The sequence below is a fragment of the Musca domestica genome, unplaced genomic scaffold (genome assembly GCF_030504385.1).
Source record: "Musca domestica strain aabys unplaced genomic scaffold, Musca_domestica.polishedcontigs.V.1.1 17, whole genome shotgun sequence".
NCBI classification, from domain to species: Eukaryota; Metazoa; Arthropoda; class Insecta; order Diptera; family Muscidae; genus Musca; species Musca domestica.
In genome coordinates, this window is record NW_026712230.1 from 7,254,275 (window position 1) to 7,274,703 (window position 20,429).

General features: G+C 34.1%; 1 protein-coding gene across 12 annotated transcripts in view; it reads right to left on the reverse strand.

Annotated features, from left to right (window-relative positions):
* Positions 1 to 5,582: 5,582 nt before the first annotated feature.
* The window catches only part of LOC131801614 (F-actin-uncapping protein LRRC16A-like), a 137,688-nt gene continuing 122,841 nt past the window's right edge, over positions 5,583 to 20,429 (reverse strand). For 6 of the 12 annotated variants that reach the window (XM_059120444.1, XM_059120441.1, XM_059120440.1 and 3 more), the window contains 6 exons: positions 16,958 to 17,029; positions 11,109 to 12,108; positions 10,977 to 11,036; positions 8,953 to 9,009; positions 6,664 to 7,043; positions 5,583 to 5,678 (listed from right to left, as the gene is read on the reverse strand). In XM_059120444.1, coding sequence (XP_058976427.1) covers positions 5,586 to 5,678; positions 6,664 to 7,043; positions 8,953 to 9,009; positions 10,977 to 11,036; positions 11,109 to 12,108; positions 16,958 to 17,029 — 1,662 coding nt within the window. In that variant the 3' untranslated portion in view covers positions 5,583 to 5,585. Of the gene's footprint in view, positions 5,679 to 6,566; positions 7,044 to 8,952; positions 9,010 to 10,976; positions 11,037 to 11,108; positions 12,109 to 16,957; positions 17,030 to 20,429 lie in introns of all 12 variants that reach the window. The other 6 variants (XR_009341879.1, XM_059120439.1, XM_059120447.1 and 3 more) reach the window with 6 other exon arrangements.

Below are 20,429 nucleotides of genomic sequence, written 5' to 3' on the forward strand. Positions count from 1 at the left end.
GATATGTACTAAATAAAATGTCTTTTACAAGCTCAATAGTGGAATTCTCTAACTCATTTTTTTGAGTTACTGGCAGTTGTCAGCAAGTTAGCGACGATATCAACTAGACGCTAAGACCAACCGATAGATACCATATTGTCAACCTTAACATCTTTTTATACCCTCAACCATAGTATGTAGCATGGTAGAAGAATATAGGTAGACGCATCGACACAGCTGCTGGGACAATGAACTGTCAAACCAATTTAGGAATTGAAAATGTTGAATGATAAATTATTTAAATTTGTAAAAACTGTTGAAATACGCGAATTATAATAATCTCCGAATGACGTCGTATAAGAAAACATTTGAAAATCTACTTATATTTGAAAAAACATTTAAATTTTTCTGACATATCAATACTCCCGAGCGTTGATGCATCTACCTGTATTCTTCTGCCATGGTATGGAGGGTATATTAGGTTTGTCGTTCCGTTTGTAACACCTCGAACATTTGGTATTTTTAAGATTTTAACAGAATTTTTAACGGATTATATTTTTTTTGAAAATTACCAAATTCGTTCCTAGTGGTGGAGGGTATTCAAAGGTCGGCCCGGCCGAACTTATAGCTTTTTTACCTGTTGTTTTCAAAACTTGTAATATTTGTGTTGCTTCCTTTCTTTTAATGGCGGATAAATTGTTTGTTTTAACAAATCAGCTGATTAGTTACACTCAGCGATGCCAACTTAGTGCTTTTCTCGTTATTTATGGTACTTTTTAGACCCCCTAAAACGCCAAAATAGTGGTCATAGCGCGAAACGAAAAAAAACGCACTGTACGTTTTAGATTTTTAAATATAACAATGTTTATACATTCGAATATTTTGATAGTATGACATCTACTTGTCGCAAGTTCTTTACAAATTCTTTACGTGTCATTCCTGTCATTGAAGATCTTTTGTTTACTCTTTTTTAATAAACCATAATAAAATGAAGAATTTTGTGTATTATAAACCAATTGAAGGAAAAGTGAAATGAACGAGAAAAAAACGTAAGTTTATACATGGCTGCTTTTTTGTACGAGTTTACAAAACTTCAACTGAATTTGAAGCTATGGGTTTTATGGGTGAACATAATTGTTTGTAAAAATGTGTATGTCTGCAAGTTTTAACCACATGTAAAATGTTCCTAATATATCATATTTTTTTAAAAATATGTATGCACTTATATACATGAAATATTTATATATGTTGTTGTTGATTTAAGATACATTTTTCAATGGAATTGTCTGCAATTCTACACAAGGAGTTCTTTGTGAGTACTTTACCCCCTGAAATAGAATTGTCGGTAAGGTCCACAATATCGTATATCTCAATATATCGGCATCTTCCGATATTGGGTATTTTTGTAGATTTTAACAGAATTTTTAATGGATTTTTTTTTGTAAATTTCCTAATTCGTTTTAAATGGTGGAGGGTATTCAAAGTTCGGCCCGACCGAACTTACTGCTTTTTTACTTGTTTAAAAATATGTATGCGCTTATATACGTGAAATGTTTATTTTGTTGTTGCAAAATGGTCAGGCTTTATCTCTTTATTGTTGTTTTTATAAAAACAACGTTTGTTTAATGAAATGTTTATATAAGATACGATCTAAATTTTTGAATAAAACAGTACTTAGTTTAAAAAAAGTGTTTTATTGACAATTTTGGTTAGAAAAAAATACATAGCGCTTTTTACGCTTTTTTAAGGAAAATTTTTACGCCATTTACGCTTTTCTGGTTTTTAATTACGCTTTTAGCTCTCAAAATGTTGGCATCACTGGTTACACTCTTCTGCAGTATTACCGCCTGTTTGCTTTTCGCATTCTCCTTGCAAAAGAGAATAAAACTACCTTATTCTCTGAGAAAGATGTTGCTGGACAATTCCTGCAGTAAAAGTAACCAGACACACCTATTGTTTTTGAAAATATTTTCAGAAGTCGAATACACTTAGAGAAAAAAATTTTAATCAGCTGGTAACTCTACCTCACCTTTTCATTGTACCCAAGGCTCAATAAGAAAAACTTTCTTTTATTTTCTTTTTTCAAAACAATACACACACAATATACAAACTGTAGTTGTGTTCCAGTACTTTTTTAGTAGTAAAACTAGCAGAAGAGAGAACGCGTTGTAGCAGAATTAGTTCTAATTAGTACTAATTTGCAGGTTCTGGAACACAACTTGTGTATATGTTTTGACAGAATAGAGGCACCAACATAGGGGTACCATGCTTGTAACCATGGTACAATGATATCAAGGTAGGGCTATGATACCATATGATTTCAATTTTTTTATTTTCTTGGCTTAATATGTCATCTTTATTTGTTTATGTATTTGTTTTCTTTTCAATGACAAAAAAAAATTGTTCAGAAAACATTCAAATTCGTATGTTTTCAAAATGTTTATTTCATCGTATGCATCGACAAAATCTAGAGTTTTTGTAGCGAAATAATCCTTTAGAGATATATAGAACCTGGTTTTGAAAAGAAGTGTTGACCTTTCATTCAGTTTTCGCGGTTTTCAATTATTTATTCAAAATAAATGCAACAAGTTCTTTGATTTTGTCATTGTTTTGATACTAATTCTGACATTACAAGCCAAACAGGTAGACCTCTGTACTTGCAATTTTTTCAAAGTTGGCCTACCTTCTCTTCATTGTACCATGGTTACAAGCATGTTGCATTTATTTTGAATAAATAATTGAAAACCGCGAAAACTGAATGAAAGGTCAACACTTCTTTTCAAAACCAGGTTCTATATATCTCTAAAGGATTATTTCGCTACAAAAACTCTAGATTTTGTCGATGCATACGATGAAATAAACATTTTAAAAACATCCGAATTTGAATGTTTTCTGAACATTTTTTTGTTGTTGAAAACAAAACTCATACATAAACAAATAAAGATGACATATTAAGCCAAGAAAATAAAAAAAATTGAAATCATATGGTATCATAGCCCTACCTTGAATTCATTGTACCATGCTTGTAACCTTGGTACAATGAAGACAAGGTAGGCTAACTTTGAAAAAATTGCAAGTATAGAGGTCTACCTGTTTGGCTTGTAATATCAGAATTACTATCAAAACAATAAAAAAGCAAACAACTTGTTGCATTGATTTTGAATAAATAATTTAAAACCGCGAAAAATGAATGAAAGGTCAAAATTTCTTTTCAAAATCATGTTCTATATATCTCGTATGGTTTATTTCGCGACAAAAACTGTAGATTTTGTCGATGCATTCGTTGCAATAAGCATTTTGAAAACACCCGAATTACAGAGTCTGTTATATCGAGACTGAACTGTAAATGAGAGGTAAAATGCACTTATCTTGTCCGCTCACCTCCTTGGCAGACAATTTCATCCAGTTTGGTCATCCAAACATTAAGCCAACTTAATGAAAGTAGGTTGACAAGAACAACAGTGAGATCAATGAGACCAAGCGCGGTATGGAGGGGTATAATAAGTTCGTAATTCCGTTCGTAATTAGGAAGCTAAATTTTCTGCAGGCGGATCAGGTTCGAAGATGGGCTTTATCGGTCCACTATATCGCATAGCTTGATACATTTTTAATGGAATTGTCTAAAAATTAATACTAGAAGTTCTATCTAAGTTCTTTCTTGTTCCTCGTAGAGTGGATTGATGATATGATCAGTAGCAGAATGATCAACTGACACAAGGGTAAAAGCTCCATCTAGAGATCGATTACCACAAGTCGGTGTTCTGTCTACTTTAGTATGGCTTTTGGTACTCAAGGATCTGCAACAAATTTCAACAAGCGGGCGGCTTAATAGCATCTCGTTTGGTGCCACTTGTTAGAAAAATCATCCTACTTAACTTTAAGAATATTTTAAGAGGAACATGCAGTCAGGTGCGCCCTGAAACTCAGAAAACTTGAACAATGGCGAAGCCAGTTCTTTGGACATTCTGCTACTTAGGGCTTGTGCAACACATAAAAGACCGGACAAGCCCAGCGATTATATATCACAACGGCTGAACTTCAAGCCACTAGACATCCACACACTTGATAGGGACATCTGGATCCGCAACAATTCATCTATACACAGTATGGCTATCTATACCGATAGTTCAAAGATAGAAAATGAAACGGGAGCAGGGATCTTTTTCTGTAACATAGAAAAATTGGCAATACGTATTTCCAAGTCAATTGAAGATTTCAACAAAACTGGCTAAGTAGTTGGGGGATGGGAATGTAGTTTCTGTTAGAACAGTTCTGACACTCTCTGAGTGCCACTGTCCAACACTGTTCGGACTGATACATTGCCTTATGTTCGGACTGATACACGCCTGCCTTCATTTCCCGACACGAAAACCAGCAGCCATTCTTCAGTTAATTAGAAGACTAAAGTTAAGTTCAAAGACTACAAAATTAATTTTCCTTTCTATTTCCCCTCTTTCGTTCGCTTTTTCTTCCTAATTTTAGGATAGTAATTGTCTCAAGATAACTACGCACCCTTTAACCACGCCTAGTCTATATATTATTTCATATAAAACAAAACTGTTTAATTAAAATTTCTTCCTAATTTTAGGATAGTAATTGTCTCAAGATAACTACGCACCCTTTAACCACGCCTAGTCTATATATTATTTCATATAAAACAAAACTGTTTAATTAAAATTTCTTCCTAATTTTAGGATAGTAATTGTCTCAAGATAACTACGCACCCACGCCTAGTCTATATATTATTTCATATAAAACAAAACAGTTTAATTAAAAAAGTGATTCCAGAAATATATTGCTTCAAATTGTAAGCAGCAATCCAACAAAAGGTTGTTTGGGAATTTCACCACAGCAACTGAAGTTGGCCGTTTTGATTGCCGGTTGCCACTGTAATGCGATTGGGTAACTAGCAAAGACACTCAAACCGCCTAATTTTGCCCAAAGAAAGAAAAACTACGTTTCGTTTTTATTTTTAATTTATTCAGTTTTATTTGCATGTAGTTGTTTATTGTTTCTATCTTGAATGTTATATAATGAGGGTTAACTTAAAAATATAAAAAAGTCTTAAATAATTTACAGAAATATATTTGTAATATATATAAAAATACGGTGTGTGTGTGTGGGATACAGAGTTGTTTGGATGGGGTTGTTATTGAATTAGGGGTTTCATAGACAAAATTATATTGTATAGAAAATAAATGTAATGTATAACTTTTCAGTTTTTTCTGCTTTAATTTGTTACTTAATGCTGTAAGATGGTTCGTTTTTAATAGATTTTTATTATTTGATTAAATAAGTTAAAAATATAAAAATATTTTACATTGAAATACTTCATTTATTTATTCACTCTTACTGTTTACTTAATAAACTAATTATTAAGACGCCATTTAATAAAAACAATAATAAAACTTTCAATTGCACAAAATTTTGATTGTAAAAAAGAACAAAAACTAAAAAAAATTAGATGACAATGGGATGGGAAGTTTTCCTTGGCTTTGTGTTCAAAAATGCTAATGTTTTTCTTTTGAAGTTGTTTGCTTATTACTTAAATGCTAAATATAAACTTTTTTATTAATATTATTTTTTATTATGTTTATTTTGTGTGTTTATAAATCAACGACATCCTCTTTGGTATATTGAGTATCCCTAAAAGTTTGCCGTATAGAGGAGGATCGTTGTGGTCCTTCAACTAATGTCTCCTAAAATAAATTTTAATGTAAAAAAACACATTTTAGACATATTAAATTACTATAAATAATTAAAAACAAATGAATATTACCAACATTTAATATGACATAGTGATGAACATGCAATTTCTTTGCTGTGATAATTTGTTAATTGTAAAAAAAAATTAAATAAAAATACGACAAGAGAACATACACACAAACATAAGGTAAATCACAAAATAAAACAGTCAACAGTAGTTAAATATTTGTATATTATACAATGAACGTTTAACAAAATCATATAGGAAGACAAAAACTTTAAATTATATTTTCGTATATTTAGGTTTACAACAATAATGTAAATAAAGATAGCAAATGTTTTGTAATTAAGGGATGAATGATATAGAAATATTATTAACAAATCGTTACGTTACAAGGAGAAGAACACAATAAAATTAAGATATATTATATTGGGCGAGGAAGGGCATCAATTAGCGGGCAAGAGAATTTTCTTCTTTTAAACATAAAAAAGGACAACCCAAGAACCCACATTTATATTTTTATCACTGTGGTTTAGGTAGAATGTTTTTGTTTGTTTTTCGTTTAGGTTTCACTGAGACAAGACAATTTTGGTATTCGTGTTGGATTTTTGAATGAATAATTAACAATTTATGTAAACCAAGACCATTCATTAGTTAATGGAACAAGTGTAGGAAATACATAATTACGATATATAAACCAATTCTTAAATACATATCGCGACATTACCTACTTTAAAACAAAAAAAAATCACACGCACACAAATATAACATCACATAATGGTCAGGACATCACAGGAGGGGATAAGTGTGTATGAGTATAAAGCAATTGCAATGAATTCTTGTGTAGCATTAAAAAAGCATGTTATTAATGCACACATACAGGCAAACATAAACATTGTTTGTCCAAAATTTTCAATGAGTTCAGCATGAAAGATTTGAAAGGTTTGATGGAAATGAGGCATCGAAAAGTATCAAACCTCAAAAAGTGACGACATTTCTTTGCCGGCAATGCGTTTAAATCCAACGTTTGTTTCATTACTTTCTTCTTGTGACGTTGATGTTGCGGTACGACTGTTGCGTATATTTAGTATTTCATTTGTTCCATTCTCACTGATTAGACTTTTGCTTAACATCTCCTTGATTTCATTATTTAACGATGTTGTGTTAACAATTTTCGTTGTAACTTCATTCGTGGAAGTTGATGACATCGAAGATGTTATGATCGACGACGAAACTCCTGTTGCGGAGTTGGTGCTAGTTATCGAGGACGATGAATTTCGATTGATTTTATTTATGGCCGATGATGAGGATGACGTTAGTAACGAACGTGGTAATACTTGTGGTTTAAGGGGTAGATCTATGTAAATGTGCAATAAGTTACAATACCAAATCGTTGTTTCATCACACGCAGTTGGTTCGAGGGGGGTTGGGTTGGGATTTCAAACATAAAAAGGGAAGAAAAATAAATTTTATTGAAGTAAAAAAATTAAATAAAATTAAAAATTTAAAAAATTAGAAGAAAAATATATTTTAAACAAAACATTGTTGCCAATAGTAATTCTAGTTTATTATTCGCTGGTTTGTAATACACAAACAACCATAAGTTAGGCCCTAACACCTCACGTAAGATTTAAAGTAATGATTACTTTCGGTACCTTACTGCATCTGCGAACATATTTTTTTCTACCAAACAGAACCATTGTATAATATCCCTTAAGGAGAATCTTCATCTACGGAAAATAAAGTAATTATATATTGTTGAGAACAAATATATAGAAAAAGTAAGACACATTTTACTTATAGTTTTAAGGGTAATTTCATTCTGAGTTGCTGCCCCTCTCTCTTCAATATTCAGACAGGATAAGATAATCACAATTTATCAACCTGAAATAGTCTGAACCATGGAAAAAATATGAGAAGATGCAGTGAAGGCCAAAGGACAAGATATTGTTAAAATAGAAGCATACTTTTCATCGGTTTAAGTATAATTTCTTTTGGAGCCATTGTCCCTTCATAATCTGAATCGACCTGAAACGAAAGGGGATTAGACCAACAAAATACTTGCAGATACCACACGAATTCTAATTTAAGTTCGAACGGAAAAGACAAAACAAAACGTAAAGAAGGCCAAAGAGCAAAATATTATAAAATTAGAATCTAATAATGTGTGATAAAAATGCAACAAAATCAAGATATGCTCTTTCAAAATTGAACTTTCTAACAAGTGACGAATGAAGTATCCAACCGCAGAACTGCAAATGAAGGCAGGTTATGTTATAGATATACAAGACTTTTGTCAAATTGATCAGCATCAAATCGGCCCAATTTGCTAAATTAGGAATAAATGTCGTTATAGGAGTCCAATAGGTCAGCGAGTTCTAAGGATCTTAAATACGCATCAACTATAAGAAATAATACCCGTATGCGGTGGAAGGCATCAAAACATATGTGAACATTCGAGCCAGGATCTCAGTGTGCATTTAGGCACATATCTAAAACTGGCCAAAAACACTACATTGGCTCTGTGGCCGAAATAAAAAAACGAAAATCAAATCAACATAATTCTTCTTCTCTTCTTCTTTTACTCTCTACCAAACATACACCTCTCATTCTCCCTCAACTTACTTTCTATTCTTCCTCCTTTCTTTTCTTTTTACACAGGAGGATCACAATGAGTCAAAATGTCTCCAATTTAAATAGTAACAACACATCCTTATAATGAATAAATACCGCATTTAATTATAGAAAATTCAGTCGAATAAGTCACTTTTCATTACACCCATCTGGTTTAGATGCTTTGATTTTTGTGTTCAAAAACACACATTGTGGAAAAATGATTCGAAAAATAACTTTGAGTAAAGGATATTGAAATTCGCAGGCAATTTTCAAAAAACTCATATATGTGAGGCATTAATTTTTTTGTTGTTTAAATATACATGTATATGTAAGAAAACAATAATAATTTAATTATTATTTTCAATAATTATTATTGTATTTACAAAACAAAAAGAATTAACGTGTATTTATACTTGATAATGTTTAACTAAAATATATTTTGACGGCATTACAGATACATTAAAAAATAATACTCAATGAATTACTGAGGCAACATTTAAATTAGAAACAAGGAATTCAAAAGGAACTTGTTGGTAAGATATTAAAAGTGCATACATTATATTCAAATTCTATTTTTAAAGAATTTCTACATTCTTTAACATTTAAGATTAGAAATAAACTACAAGTTTAAAAAATGAATTTTAAATTACCTAAACGATTTAGACCAGCAGCAAGTTCCCGTACAGATTTCTTTTCCAAGCCTGCAGCTGAAAATAATAAATAAAATGTTAAAATTATAAATGAAGTAGGTATTAAAATGAGAAAGGCCAATGTACATTATATTTCATTATATTTATATACAGGGTGAGATAAAAACTGCAACAAAGTCAAACGCCATAATTATTACTTTTTTTCAATTTTATTGAATGAAAACAAAAAATGTCGGAAAAAGCATCAACTTTTAGAATAAGTTTAGATTTATTCGAATTGGTCACCTTTGGCACGAATTATGGCCTTCAAATGGCCAATGAAACCGTCACACGCTGCCCAAATGTTGCTCTGCGGTATTTTGGCCCATTCCCAGCGAAGCGCTTACTTGAAGTGATTGACACTTTGGTATTTTTTTAGTGCCAACCTTGTTTTTCAAAATACTACAGACTCAATAGTCCAACGGATTGGTATCCGGGCGTTTTGGTGGCCATTGTGCGCTGGAAATGAAGCGAGGAACCTCATTTTGTAACCATTCTTGGGTGGCGTGTGCTGAGCCCTCTTGGAATGTCCAAGGTCTGCGGCTAAAATGTTTGCATGCCCAAGGCTTTAATACACCCTCCAGAATATTTTCGCGATAATATTCGGCATTTATTCCGATTAATACGAGCGGAGAGCGACCATCGGCTGTTATGGCAGCTCAAATCATCACCATGGCCGGCGCTTGTGTTCTAGTGACCAACCGAAGGTGCACATTTTCTGCTGACCTCTTTGGCAAGTAAACACGATCATTTTGTTTGTTTACAAACTGCTGGACAACGAATGTCTTCTCATCAGAGAAAACCAAATTCGGCAGTTCACCACTTTTGCTCTTTTGAATCTGTTTTCTTTCTGTTGCGGTGTAAGTTCTTGCACTTTTTGGAATTTCAATGGCTTTACCCCGAGCTCAATATTTGCCGAATGGAATATTGCGATATGTTCATCTCACGACTCCTTGGAACTAACCACTTCCAAAGAGCTTTTCAAGGCATGACTAAGAGGCATTGCTAAAACAAATAAATTTTGCCAAAGGTATTTCTGAGCTGTATTTGATTTATTACCCTGAATATCATTGTTATATCTAAATGCATATTACGGCTATCGAAGACTAAAATATCCAATCGGATTAAAAATATACATGAGCTACATCTAAATCTAAACCGATTTCCACCAAATTTGGTCGTATGTGACAAATTCCTTCCTATTTGGACTAATATTACAAATTTGTTACACAATAAAAGGCAAATCGGACGAAACCATATCTAAATTTTGACCGATTATTTCCATTTTAAATAGGGTTCGTTCTTGGGCCAAACAAATGATTTGTGCAAAATTTTATCTCGAAGGGGCAATAGACACGACGTGTACTTTGTTTACAAAAATACATGGACTCAGAATGTGATTCTATGCAGATCATCTAAAGGAACTATGAGTCTATCTTGCTTCCTGCACAAAGACATAATACCCTGACCATAGTGTGGTGTAGGGCCTTTTCGATTTAATTTGTACCAAATTTCACTTTGAACCCAATATATCATAATGGATCAGTTATCTCGGTATAGGCCTCAAATGCAAAGTCAAGTGAGACAAAGGTTGTAGAAATTGCGACAAAAAATTGCTTTGTTCTTTTAGACAAGACGAAAATATATGTGCATGAGAAAAAGAGAAGGTTCGGGGAAATTTTTCGATCATTAAAATAATTTGTTTTGTTTGTCTTGTGCATTCGGGTCGTATGCGTGTGAATAAGCGGCCTTTTTTATGACCTGGAATGTGGTTTCAGAAATATCGATTAACTGGCATCTGAATGATCGGTTCTTGTGTACTTTGTATTTGTATTTGTATATATTTGTAATATACCTTTTATACACTAAGCGATTGATGAATGCGAAGCTAAACAGCATTCCAACTGATATATTTTTTCGCATTCACTGTCGTATCTTAATACAGAAACTGGACCTAACCCTCTTTCAAAAATATCGCAACTCACCTGTTGCTTTGCCACCAATGTTATTGGCTGTGCCATTTCCAAATGACACACTTTCCATTTCTGTAAATTAAACAAAAAGTGATTTTATATGGACAAAAATCTAATTATATCTCTCAGACAGATAGCAATTACCTTCATCCAATTTATCAGGCGTCGTTTTACTTGAATCCGTACTAGTATGCATCACTGAATTTGTTCCTTGTGCTGTTTTGGGCTCACTTCCCACCACTGACCATGGTCGGGGTTTTTGCAAATTGATCGGTGTGCGTAGAATACCATTGCCGGTTTTAGCACCCGTAGTGGAATCCGTATGTGATTTAATGGAATCGGTACTGGGCGAACGCATTTTGTTCTCACGACCCGAACATGTTTTGAGCAAACGTTCAGCTTGTGTTGTGGGCAGTGCGGAATCTGGAACATTGTCATTTGCCCCACCAGCAGCACCTTCAGTGCGCATTTTGACAAGTGGTGATTTTCGTCCCACCAGAGGTGAATATTTTTCCAAATTATCTGTGGAACGTGAACGTGTGGTCCATGCAGCACCTTTCAGCAAGGGTGAATTCCGTTCCAGTTTTATGGGACGACGTTCCTCCAGAATAGGGGTGGTTTCTTCGGAGGTCATGTGATCGTTGCCATTGCGACTCATTGTGGGACTATCAACGAATGATAGGGAGCTGCATTCCTCCGAGGTGGGCGATACTAGGGGTGTTAGTGTGGTGGGTGTTACCGAACCAGGTCGAAAGAATTGATCAAGGCCCTCACCAATTTCCCTGGTACTATTGCCGTTTTCAATGGCTGCAACCAGGGGCCGGGTGGGCGCACGTGTCTTGGCTCTTTTCGGACGACCTTTGACTAGATGTTGCAATTGAAAAGAGGCACTTGGCAATTCGGTTATGGAGTCACAACATTCATCGCCACCTCCATCATCGAGGGCACCACGACTATCACTGGTCAGGGTGGCATCACCATTAATTGAGGAGTCACGTCGCGATATTTGTGATGTTGAACGATGTGATGACGGCGACTCCAATAGATCGGGTATATGGCCAAGGCTTAGATTTTCCACAACCGATTGTGGACGTACCTTACGGGCTGCAACTGAACGTCTTTTGGTGGGCATGTGTGGTGTAGCCTTTAGCAGTAATGGAAGAAAGAGAGAAGAAAAATATTGTATTTGAGCAAAAGAGATCAACAAAGTCCAATCCAATGTCTATTATTTTAGAGATTTTTCAAGTTCATGATTAACCATGCATATGGCATTACGAATGATAATATAGAGAGAAGAATGAGGGAGAGAAATGATTGGAATTGGCAAGAGAGGAGAAAAATGCAATGGTCATTTGCTAAAAATACGTAAACTTACAAATTAGATTTTTATCTACGGAAAATAAAAGCTCACTACAGATTATTTGAAGAATTACTAAAATGCAGACGACAACAATCATGTAAACGTTAACAAAACAAATGAAATAACTTATGCTTTAGGTACAACAGTTGGGGAGTGGGAATTAATAAAATACACATTTTATTTGAGCCAATGATGCATTTTCCAGTTTGTATTTTTCATAAAGGTGGCTGGACTATATTAAAATTTCAATGGCATTGTATTTTTTTATAAAAAAAAAAGTATCAGCAACAAGTATCAGTCGGTTTTGCCGACAGAAGTATACCCCTAGCCTTGAATTACGATTATTCAAACTGTTGACCCTTTATAGGGGAGGTTCCGAAGCTATTGGCCAATATTGACCAATTCGTATCTGACCTAAGACGGATATAAATATTACAACGTGCCAGATTTGGAATATATCGACTACTTCTCATATTTGATATGAGATATGTGCACATTTTTGGAAAATGTGAAAATATGCTTGAGGAAACTGATATAGTGGTAGCTAATAAAGAGTCATAGTTCATCTAATGCAGATAAAAATACCACACCTTGGGTTAATAAAATATTGCGATGTGTGTAATTTGAAGGGATCGCTTTGGTTATTAAAAAACCTTGACCAGAAGGAATAGTCCGATTTCTACCATCTTTATAACAGATCTTGTGTTCATGGAAATATTGAGATGCGCCAAGTCTGAATTGGAATCGGATGTTAATTTCGTATTTTATGAGCTTCATGAATATTCAAAATGTTGAAACTTTGTGGGGGAGGTACTAGAAGGAGTGGACCGGTATATTTCATCTTCACACCGGACCTTGGGTTAATAAAAATATTGTGATGTGAAGATAATCGACCACTTTCATCACATTTTATAAAAGTTGACCCTTTGTGGGGGAGGAACTTGATGGAGTGAGCACTGATGCAAATATTGGGATTTGAAAAGTTGGGGCAAAATCAGATAATATTTCTCTTTCTGTGCAGTAAAATATTTTTTTATTAATGTTTGAGGAGGTTTGGTCGATATTGCCCATCTCCGAACTCGATCTAAGTATGACAAGAATATTACGATGTACAAAGTTTGAATCCAATCGGATACAGACGTACATACCTTGTCGTACGGACATCGCTAGATCGACTCCAAATGTCCTGAAAAGGATTTGGACCAAAGAGACCTAGGATCTAAAACCGTTATTTTGATGAGGCACGTCTTGGTCGTCAAATGATATATACCCTCCCTATCTAGCCATATGGGTAGGCTGAGAGTATAAAAATATACTGACTTTTTTGAAGATTTTTTTCAAGATGTGTGACACAATTGATTAACTCAAGTAGTAAAAGAGGACCCATGAAAATATATTGCGTTGAATTAGGTGGATCCTTGAGTTTTTTTTTACCATTATTACATGAACAGAGATAAATTGGTTTCGTAATTCGGAGTCCAATATTTAACTCAAAAAAATTGACGATAGATATTAGGAGGTGCGAAGAAACAAATCACGAGAAATCATATCAGTAGATCATTAGTCATATGGAGTCCTCTATATTCTGTGTAGATGACGAAAGCGATACAACTTTTTAAAAAGAAAAAATTAAAAAGGTAAAATGTCGTTTACTCGGTGATGCTAGAATAATTTTGATGTTTACCATAGTATGGAGGATATATTAAGTTTGTCATTCCGTATGTAACACCTCGAAATATACATTTATATACATACAGCATTAAAATTCTATGTAGATTTAGCGATGTCCGTCTGTGTAAATCACTATAGCTTCCGAACGAATTGAAGTAGATTGATAAAATTTTACTCAAATGTATATTATGTTTGCAGGAAATAGGCCATGTAGGTCCACGTTTTGGTATAGCTCCCATATAACTTTACCTCCCGATATTCGGTATTTTCATGATTTTTGCGATATTATTTACCGGAATTTCAAATTTGGTATTTGAAGTTCGTAATGGATACTACAGCCTATGACAGAAAATTTTCTGTGCTGCTCCACGTCTTCGTATAGCCCCAATGGTTTTAGCTACATTATTTTTTTCATTTTTTATCTTTTTTTATACCCTCCACCATGGGTAGGAGGGTATATTAACTTTGTCATTCCGTTTGTAACACCTCTAAATATTCGTCGTAGACCCCATAAAGTATATATATTCATAATCAGCATAAAATTCTAAGACGATTTAGCGATGTCCGTCTGTCTGTCTGTCCGTCTGTCTGTCCGTCTGTCTGTCTGTCTGTCTGTCTGTTGAAATCACGATAGAGCCCACATTATTTGACGTAGACCTTTGAAATTTGGCACAAGTGTGTGTATTGTCCCTAGGATGGTTGGTATTGAAAATGAGATATATCGGACCACGTTCTGGTATAGTCCCCATATAACGGTACCTCCCGATATTCGGTATTTTGATGATTTATGCCACATTTTTTCACGGATTTATCTGAAAATTGGTATTTGTAGGTCATGACGGGTCCCTGAGCGTGTGGCAAAACATTGCATGTATAGGTCCACGTTTTGGTATAGCCCCCATATAACGGTACCTACCGATATTCGGTATTTTGATGATTTATGCCACATTTTTTCACGGATTTGTCTGAAAATTGGTATTTGTAGGTCATGACGGGTCCCTGAGCGTGTGGCAAAACATTGCATGTATAGGTCCACGTTTTGGTATAGCCCCCATATAACGGTACCTACCGATATTCGGTATTTTGATGATTTATGCCACATTTTTTCACGGATTTGTCTGAAAATTGGTATTTGTAGGTCACAACGGGTCCCTGAGCGTGTAGCAAAACATTGCATGTATAGGTCCACGTTCTGGTATAGTCCCCATATAACGGTACCTCCCGATATTCGGTATTTTGATGATTTATGCCACATTTTTTCACTGATTTGTGTAAAAGTTGGTATTTGTGGGTCATAATGGGTCCTAGCTCGTGTGGCGAAACATTGTAATTATAGGTGCACGTGTTGGTGTAGCCCCTATATAACGGTACCTCCCGATATTCGCATTTTAATGTTTTTTGCCACATTTTTTCTAATGTTCTTTTACCCTAGGGTGGAGGGTATTAAAAGTTTGGCCCGGCCGAACTTAATGTTTTTTTACTTGTTTAAGTTTCGCATTTGAATATTGTAATGGCTCATGACAAAAGTTACCTATGCAGGTCCATGTCGTCGTATAGATCCTAATACAACAAACAGCTATATTTGGTATTTTTAAGATTTTAACAGATTTTTTACGGTTTTTATTGTTTTTGAGAATTGCCAAATTCGTTCCAAATGGTGGTGGGTATTCAAAGTTTGGCCCGGCCGAACTTACAGCTTTTTATTAGCGTAACATTCAAATACGATTTGCATTGTCTGAAGGTCCTTCTGTCTGTCTATCTTTTGAATGGGTCGAACTAGACGACTATAATTGGGCACATTGTCAAAGCTTTTCTGCAAATTTTATGGTATATAGAAAACATTGGTTCACTTTTATGCAAAGACTACACCCATTTTACCACACCGCCCGATAACTGGTATTTTGAAGGTTTGACATTGGTCACTCAAAAAATATAAAAATCAATACAGGGTTTGGTGTAGTCCCACATAACGGTGCCGATCGATTTTGGGTATTTTTATAGATAAATATAAAAAATTGTTTTAGAATTATTGACTTTTAAACAAAACAACTATGATAAAATGCATCATTGCCCTTCTTCGTTTCAATTTAGGAAATAAATTATTTCAAAAATGTATTAATGAGTGAAAAAATGCATTTTGGAATTATTTGTAATGATATGGAAATAATGTATTTTTTTTTTGCTTCATCAAGACAATCTACTTACAAGGTTGAGATATTCCAATTTCTGTGGTATATTTTTTTAAGAGAACATGATTTGATTTGGATGTGATTTGTTTTGAAAAAAGTTTGATATATTTTTTGGAAAATTGCATTAAACGGATGATTGATAATGAATGAATGGTTGGTTGATTTATTGATGGAATTTTCGTTGAGTTTTTTTTTTTTTTCAAATATTTTATTGGTTGTTTTGTTTCGTTGTTGTGAAAAGAGAAGGGGGAAAGACATATAAGTAAATGGATGTTTAAATGGTAATGTTTAAGAATAAAATGAAATAATTGTTCGAACTTAAATAAAACAATGAAAACAACATAAAACATTGTAACAACAACACTCAGACAGATGACTAAAGTGCATTCTGATTTGATGAGTTTTCAGAATTTTGGTTTCATTTCTTGCATTAAACTTTTTGTTGTTAACTTGAAACTCAATGTACAATTTCCAATTGTTGATGATTGAATTGTGTATTTTCTAAGTGTAACTAAGTTTGTTTGTTTTTATGAGGAGACTTGCGTTTTGTGTAATGTTTTTCGGATTTAAATTTATTAACGACTAAATGATTAAAATGTTTATTCTTTTTTTTTTCTAAAATATTATGATATAAATAATATTAATAATAATGACTGATATGCCATGAAATGAAAGTGTTTGTGTATGGGTCTAGTATGTATATTTGTGTTTGTTTCGTGGTCATATTGTATTTTTTATTGCAACCACATTGGTGGTTGTGATTCAACACTTACAGTGGGTGATTCTAATCCTAATTTGGGTAAAATGGAATTGCGTCCAGTTCGCAGAATCATTCCATCAGAGTCCTGAAATTATACGAAGTAGAAGTTATGTTTTAATAAATGATATATGACATGAATGAGAGAGACTTTTAGAGACTTAATCACTATGAATATGTTGAAGTTATGTTTTTTTCAAGCAAGGAGTACATGATAAAAAAAATTACAAAAATATTGGACAAATCGGAATGAGACATGCTTCTTGAAATATTGTTATGGTTTTGCTGCCAGTATTGAATGGAGTTATACTGGATATTTCTTTGAGCGCCAAATACATTGGTACAATCCTAGACAGGTATTTATTACTTAGCAGGTCAGAGATTCTCAGACATAGATCGTCGTCTACAAGCTTGCTAAAAACATTCCCTGGCAAAGCAAATCTCTTTCTTATAATCAACAATTTTATTCCTCCTGGGATGAACACAGTGGATTGAAGGTCTCCGAGTGAACCTGTGCCAACTCCTATGTAGCTGCGCATTCTTGAACGAAACCATCGCATTGCAAATGTGTAGGTGCTACGCAATAAATACGTAAATACGAATAATACGCTGCGAAAAGCAAAATGGAGTCATCTAATGTCAACAGTAGACCCTTGTCATGTGGGCTGCTATTGTGGTAAAAATACTTATAAAGGTCCCATCGGATACGCAAATAGATCTTCACGAAAAAGAAGAATGGGAGAGATCCATAGAGATAATTGTGTTTTGCTCGATCAACAATCCTACCAGAAGGTGACAGGAAAAAGTGGAATAACATTATGCATTTGTTTGTAACATAGAGAAGGAAGTGAGTTAGACCCATAGTTCCTTTCGATGATCTGCATAGAATAACCTTCTAATTCGATTTATGCATGTCGATCCGTCCGTCTGTCCATATGTTTTTGTAAACAAATTACAGGTCGCATTAATTGCCCGACAAAGATGAAACTTTGCACAAAACATTTGTTTGGTCCAAGGACGAACCCTATTGGATATAATCGGACAAAATTTAGACATAGCTCATATATATATCTGCGCCCGATTTTATTATTTTGCACCAAATGTGTAATATTAAGCCAAATATGATGAATTTTGGCACATACAGGGCGTGACAAAAAAATTGCAACACACTTCAGACTGCTGCCACTTCTAAGCCACTCTTCCGACAGCTGTTAAAATTATTCTCACAAAAGCATTTTAGTTCGAATTTTCCAGAAAAAAAAAGTTATTAGTGATGGAATTCAAGCGTGATAGTATGATTTTTTTATATTTGGCTGGAAAACCACAAGTGGCTATCGTTAGAGCACTCCAGCGTTTAATTGTGAATAAATCTATTGTGTCTCGTACCATCGCTCGTTACCGTGATACTGGAAGCGTAGCCCGACGTCAAGGAAGTGGACGGAAGAAAACAGCAACATCAGCAGAAATGGTTCGAAAAGTAAAGAAGCGACTTGATCGAAACCCGCGTCGCAGTGCCCGAAAAATGGCTCGTGAGCTTCCATTCGACAAATATTGAAAAATGAGCTCGGGGTGAAGCCATTGAAATTCCAAAAAGTGCAAGAAACAGAAAGAAAATAGACTAAAAAAGCCGAAGGTGGTAAAGCCTTGGGCACGCAAACATTTTGGCCGCAGACCTTGGACATTCTAACAGGACTCAACACCATCGCACTCACCACGCGCACCCAAGAATGGTTAAAAAATAAGGTTGCTCGCTTCATTTCCAGCGCCCAATGGCCACCAAAATCTCCGTTGAACTATTGTGTCTGGAGTATAAAAAATACCAAAGTGTCGATCACCTCAAGCAAGCGCTTCGCCGGGAATGGGTCAAAATACCGTAGAGCAGCATTCGGGCAGCGCGTGACTGTTTCATTGGCCGTTTGAAAGCCATAATTCGTGCCAAAGGTGATCAATTCGAACGAATCTAAACTTATTCTAAAATTTGATGTTATTTCCGAAATTGTTTGCTTTCATTCAAAAAAATGTCAATATTATGGCGTTTGACTTTGTTGCAGTTTTTTTATTTCTCCCTGTATAGTGTCAAATTTAAAAAGTAACATCTAAAATCTTTTAAACTAATTTGTGACTTACACATATATAATTTGGGGTCTCGACAATTTCTAATTTAATCATTGTAAATTAAATTTTCAGTATTGGAATTTTCTATATTGTTTTGCCATTACCGACAAAAATCGTTATATTTAAAACATGAGGATTTCGTGAAAAGCGACAAAATGTACACGACATTTTTTCTGTCGGTAGGTCACTGTAAATGGGCTAATAATTCCCTGTTTTTCAGTCTAACGGTTTGGTTTAGAGTTAAACTCTTGACAAGCTCCAAAGTTTTTTTAACAAATGACGTAGTTTGTTGGAGATAATAATAAATTTTTATTTTAATAATTTTTATATTTACTTTTTTGAGGCAATTTTATTCTATATGTATTTCACGAAGATAATTATATTAAAAGCTGCGAGAAATAAAATATACAGAATTTAATTGTTTGCCAACGTTGTCGAGTAAAATGGAATTACGATATTTGTTTAAGAACATATGTATGGCCGGTTAAACGAATTATGACTAGGTGCGAAGGAATTTTCTTCCCGCTTCATGGGGTGGTAATTTTTAATCTTTGGTGAATGCAGCAAGTTGTTCTGTATATTTATTAACAAATTTCATATTTTTCTTTTAAATTAAGAGAAAATTCTTTTAAATATTAAATTTTAATTTTTAAGTTTATGTAGACAAGTAGGGTACTCTAAAACGCAGTAAATTGACCAGTACTGAGAGTTTATATTAAAAAAATTGCAGGTAGTGCATGCACCTCACCCAATTTACAGCAGCATTAATTTGAAGTTGTTCTATGTGAGGTAGTTATTTCAGTGTCGTTTTGAAACAGTGCTTGGAGGAGCCTCCACTTCATATCATTGTACTTCTCTCTTATAAAAATAAGTAGTTTTTGTCTAAAGCTTTAAGAAAGTGTTTCAACGAATAAACTATTTTTATATCCTCAGTCATATGGCTACATAGGGTATATATCATTTGATACGGCCAAAACGTGCCACATCAAATTCAAATCGGTTTCAGGACATTTGGAGTCAATCTAGCGATGTCCATCCGTCCGTCTGTCTGTCAGTCTGGCTGGTTGGTGCTCACGATAACTCTCGAAGGTAGTAGTCAACATTTTCAAGGAAAATAATTTACGTTGAAAGAGAAATGATAATCCGATTTTGCTCCAACTTTGCGAATCCTAATATATGCATCAGTGCTATGTCAGGTGCGAAAATGGGCAATACTCCATCACGTCTACTCCATCAAGTACCTCCCCCACAAAGGGTCAACTTTTTGAATAATTATAACTCTTATAAAATGTGATGTAAGTGTTCGATTGTCTTCAAATTACACACATCACTATATTTTTATTAACCCAAGGTCCGATTCCGTTCAGACATCT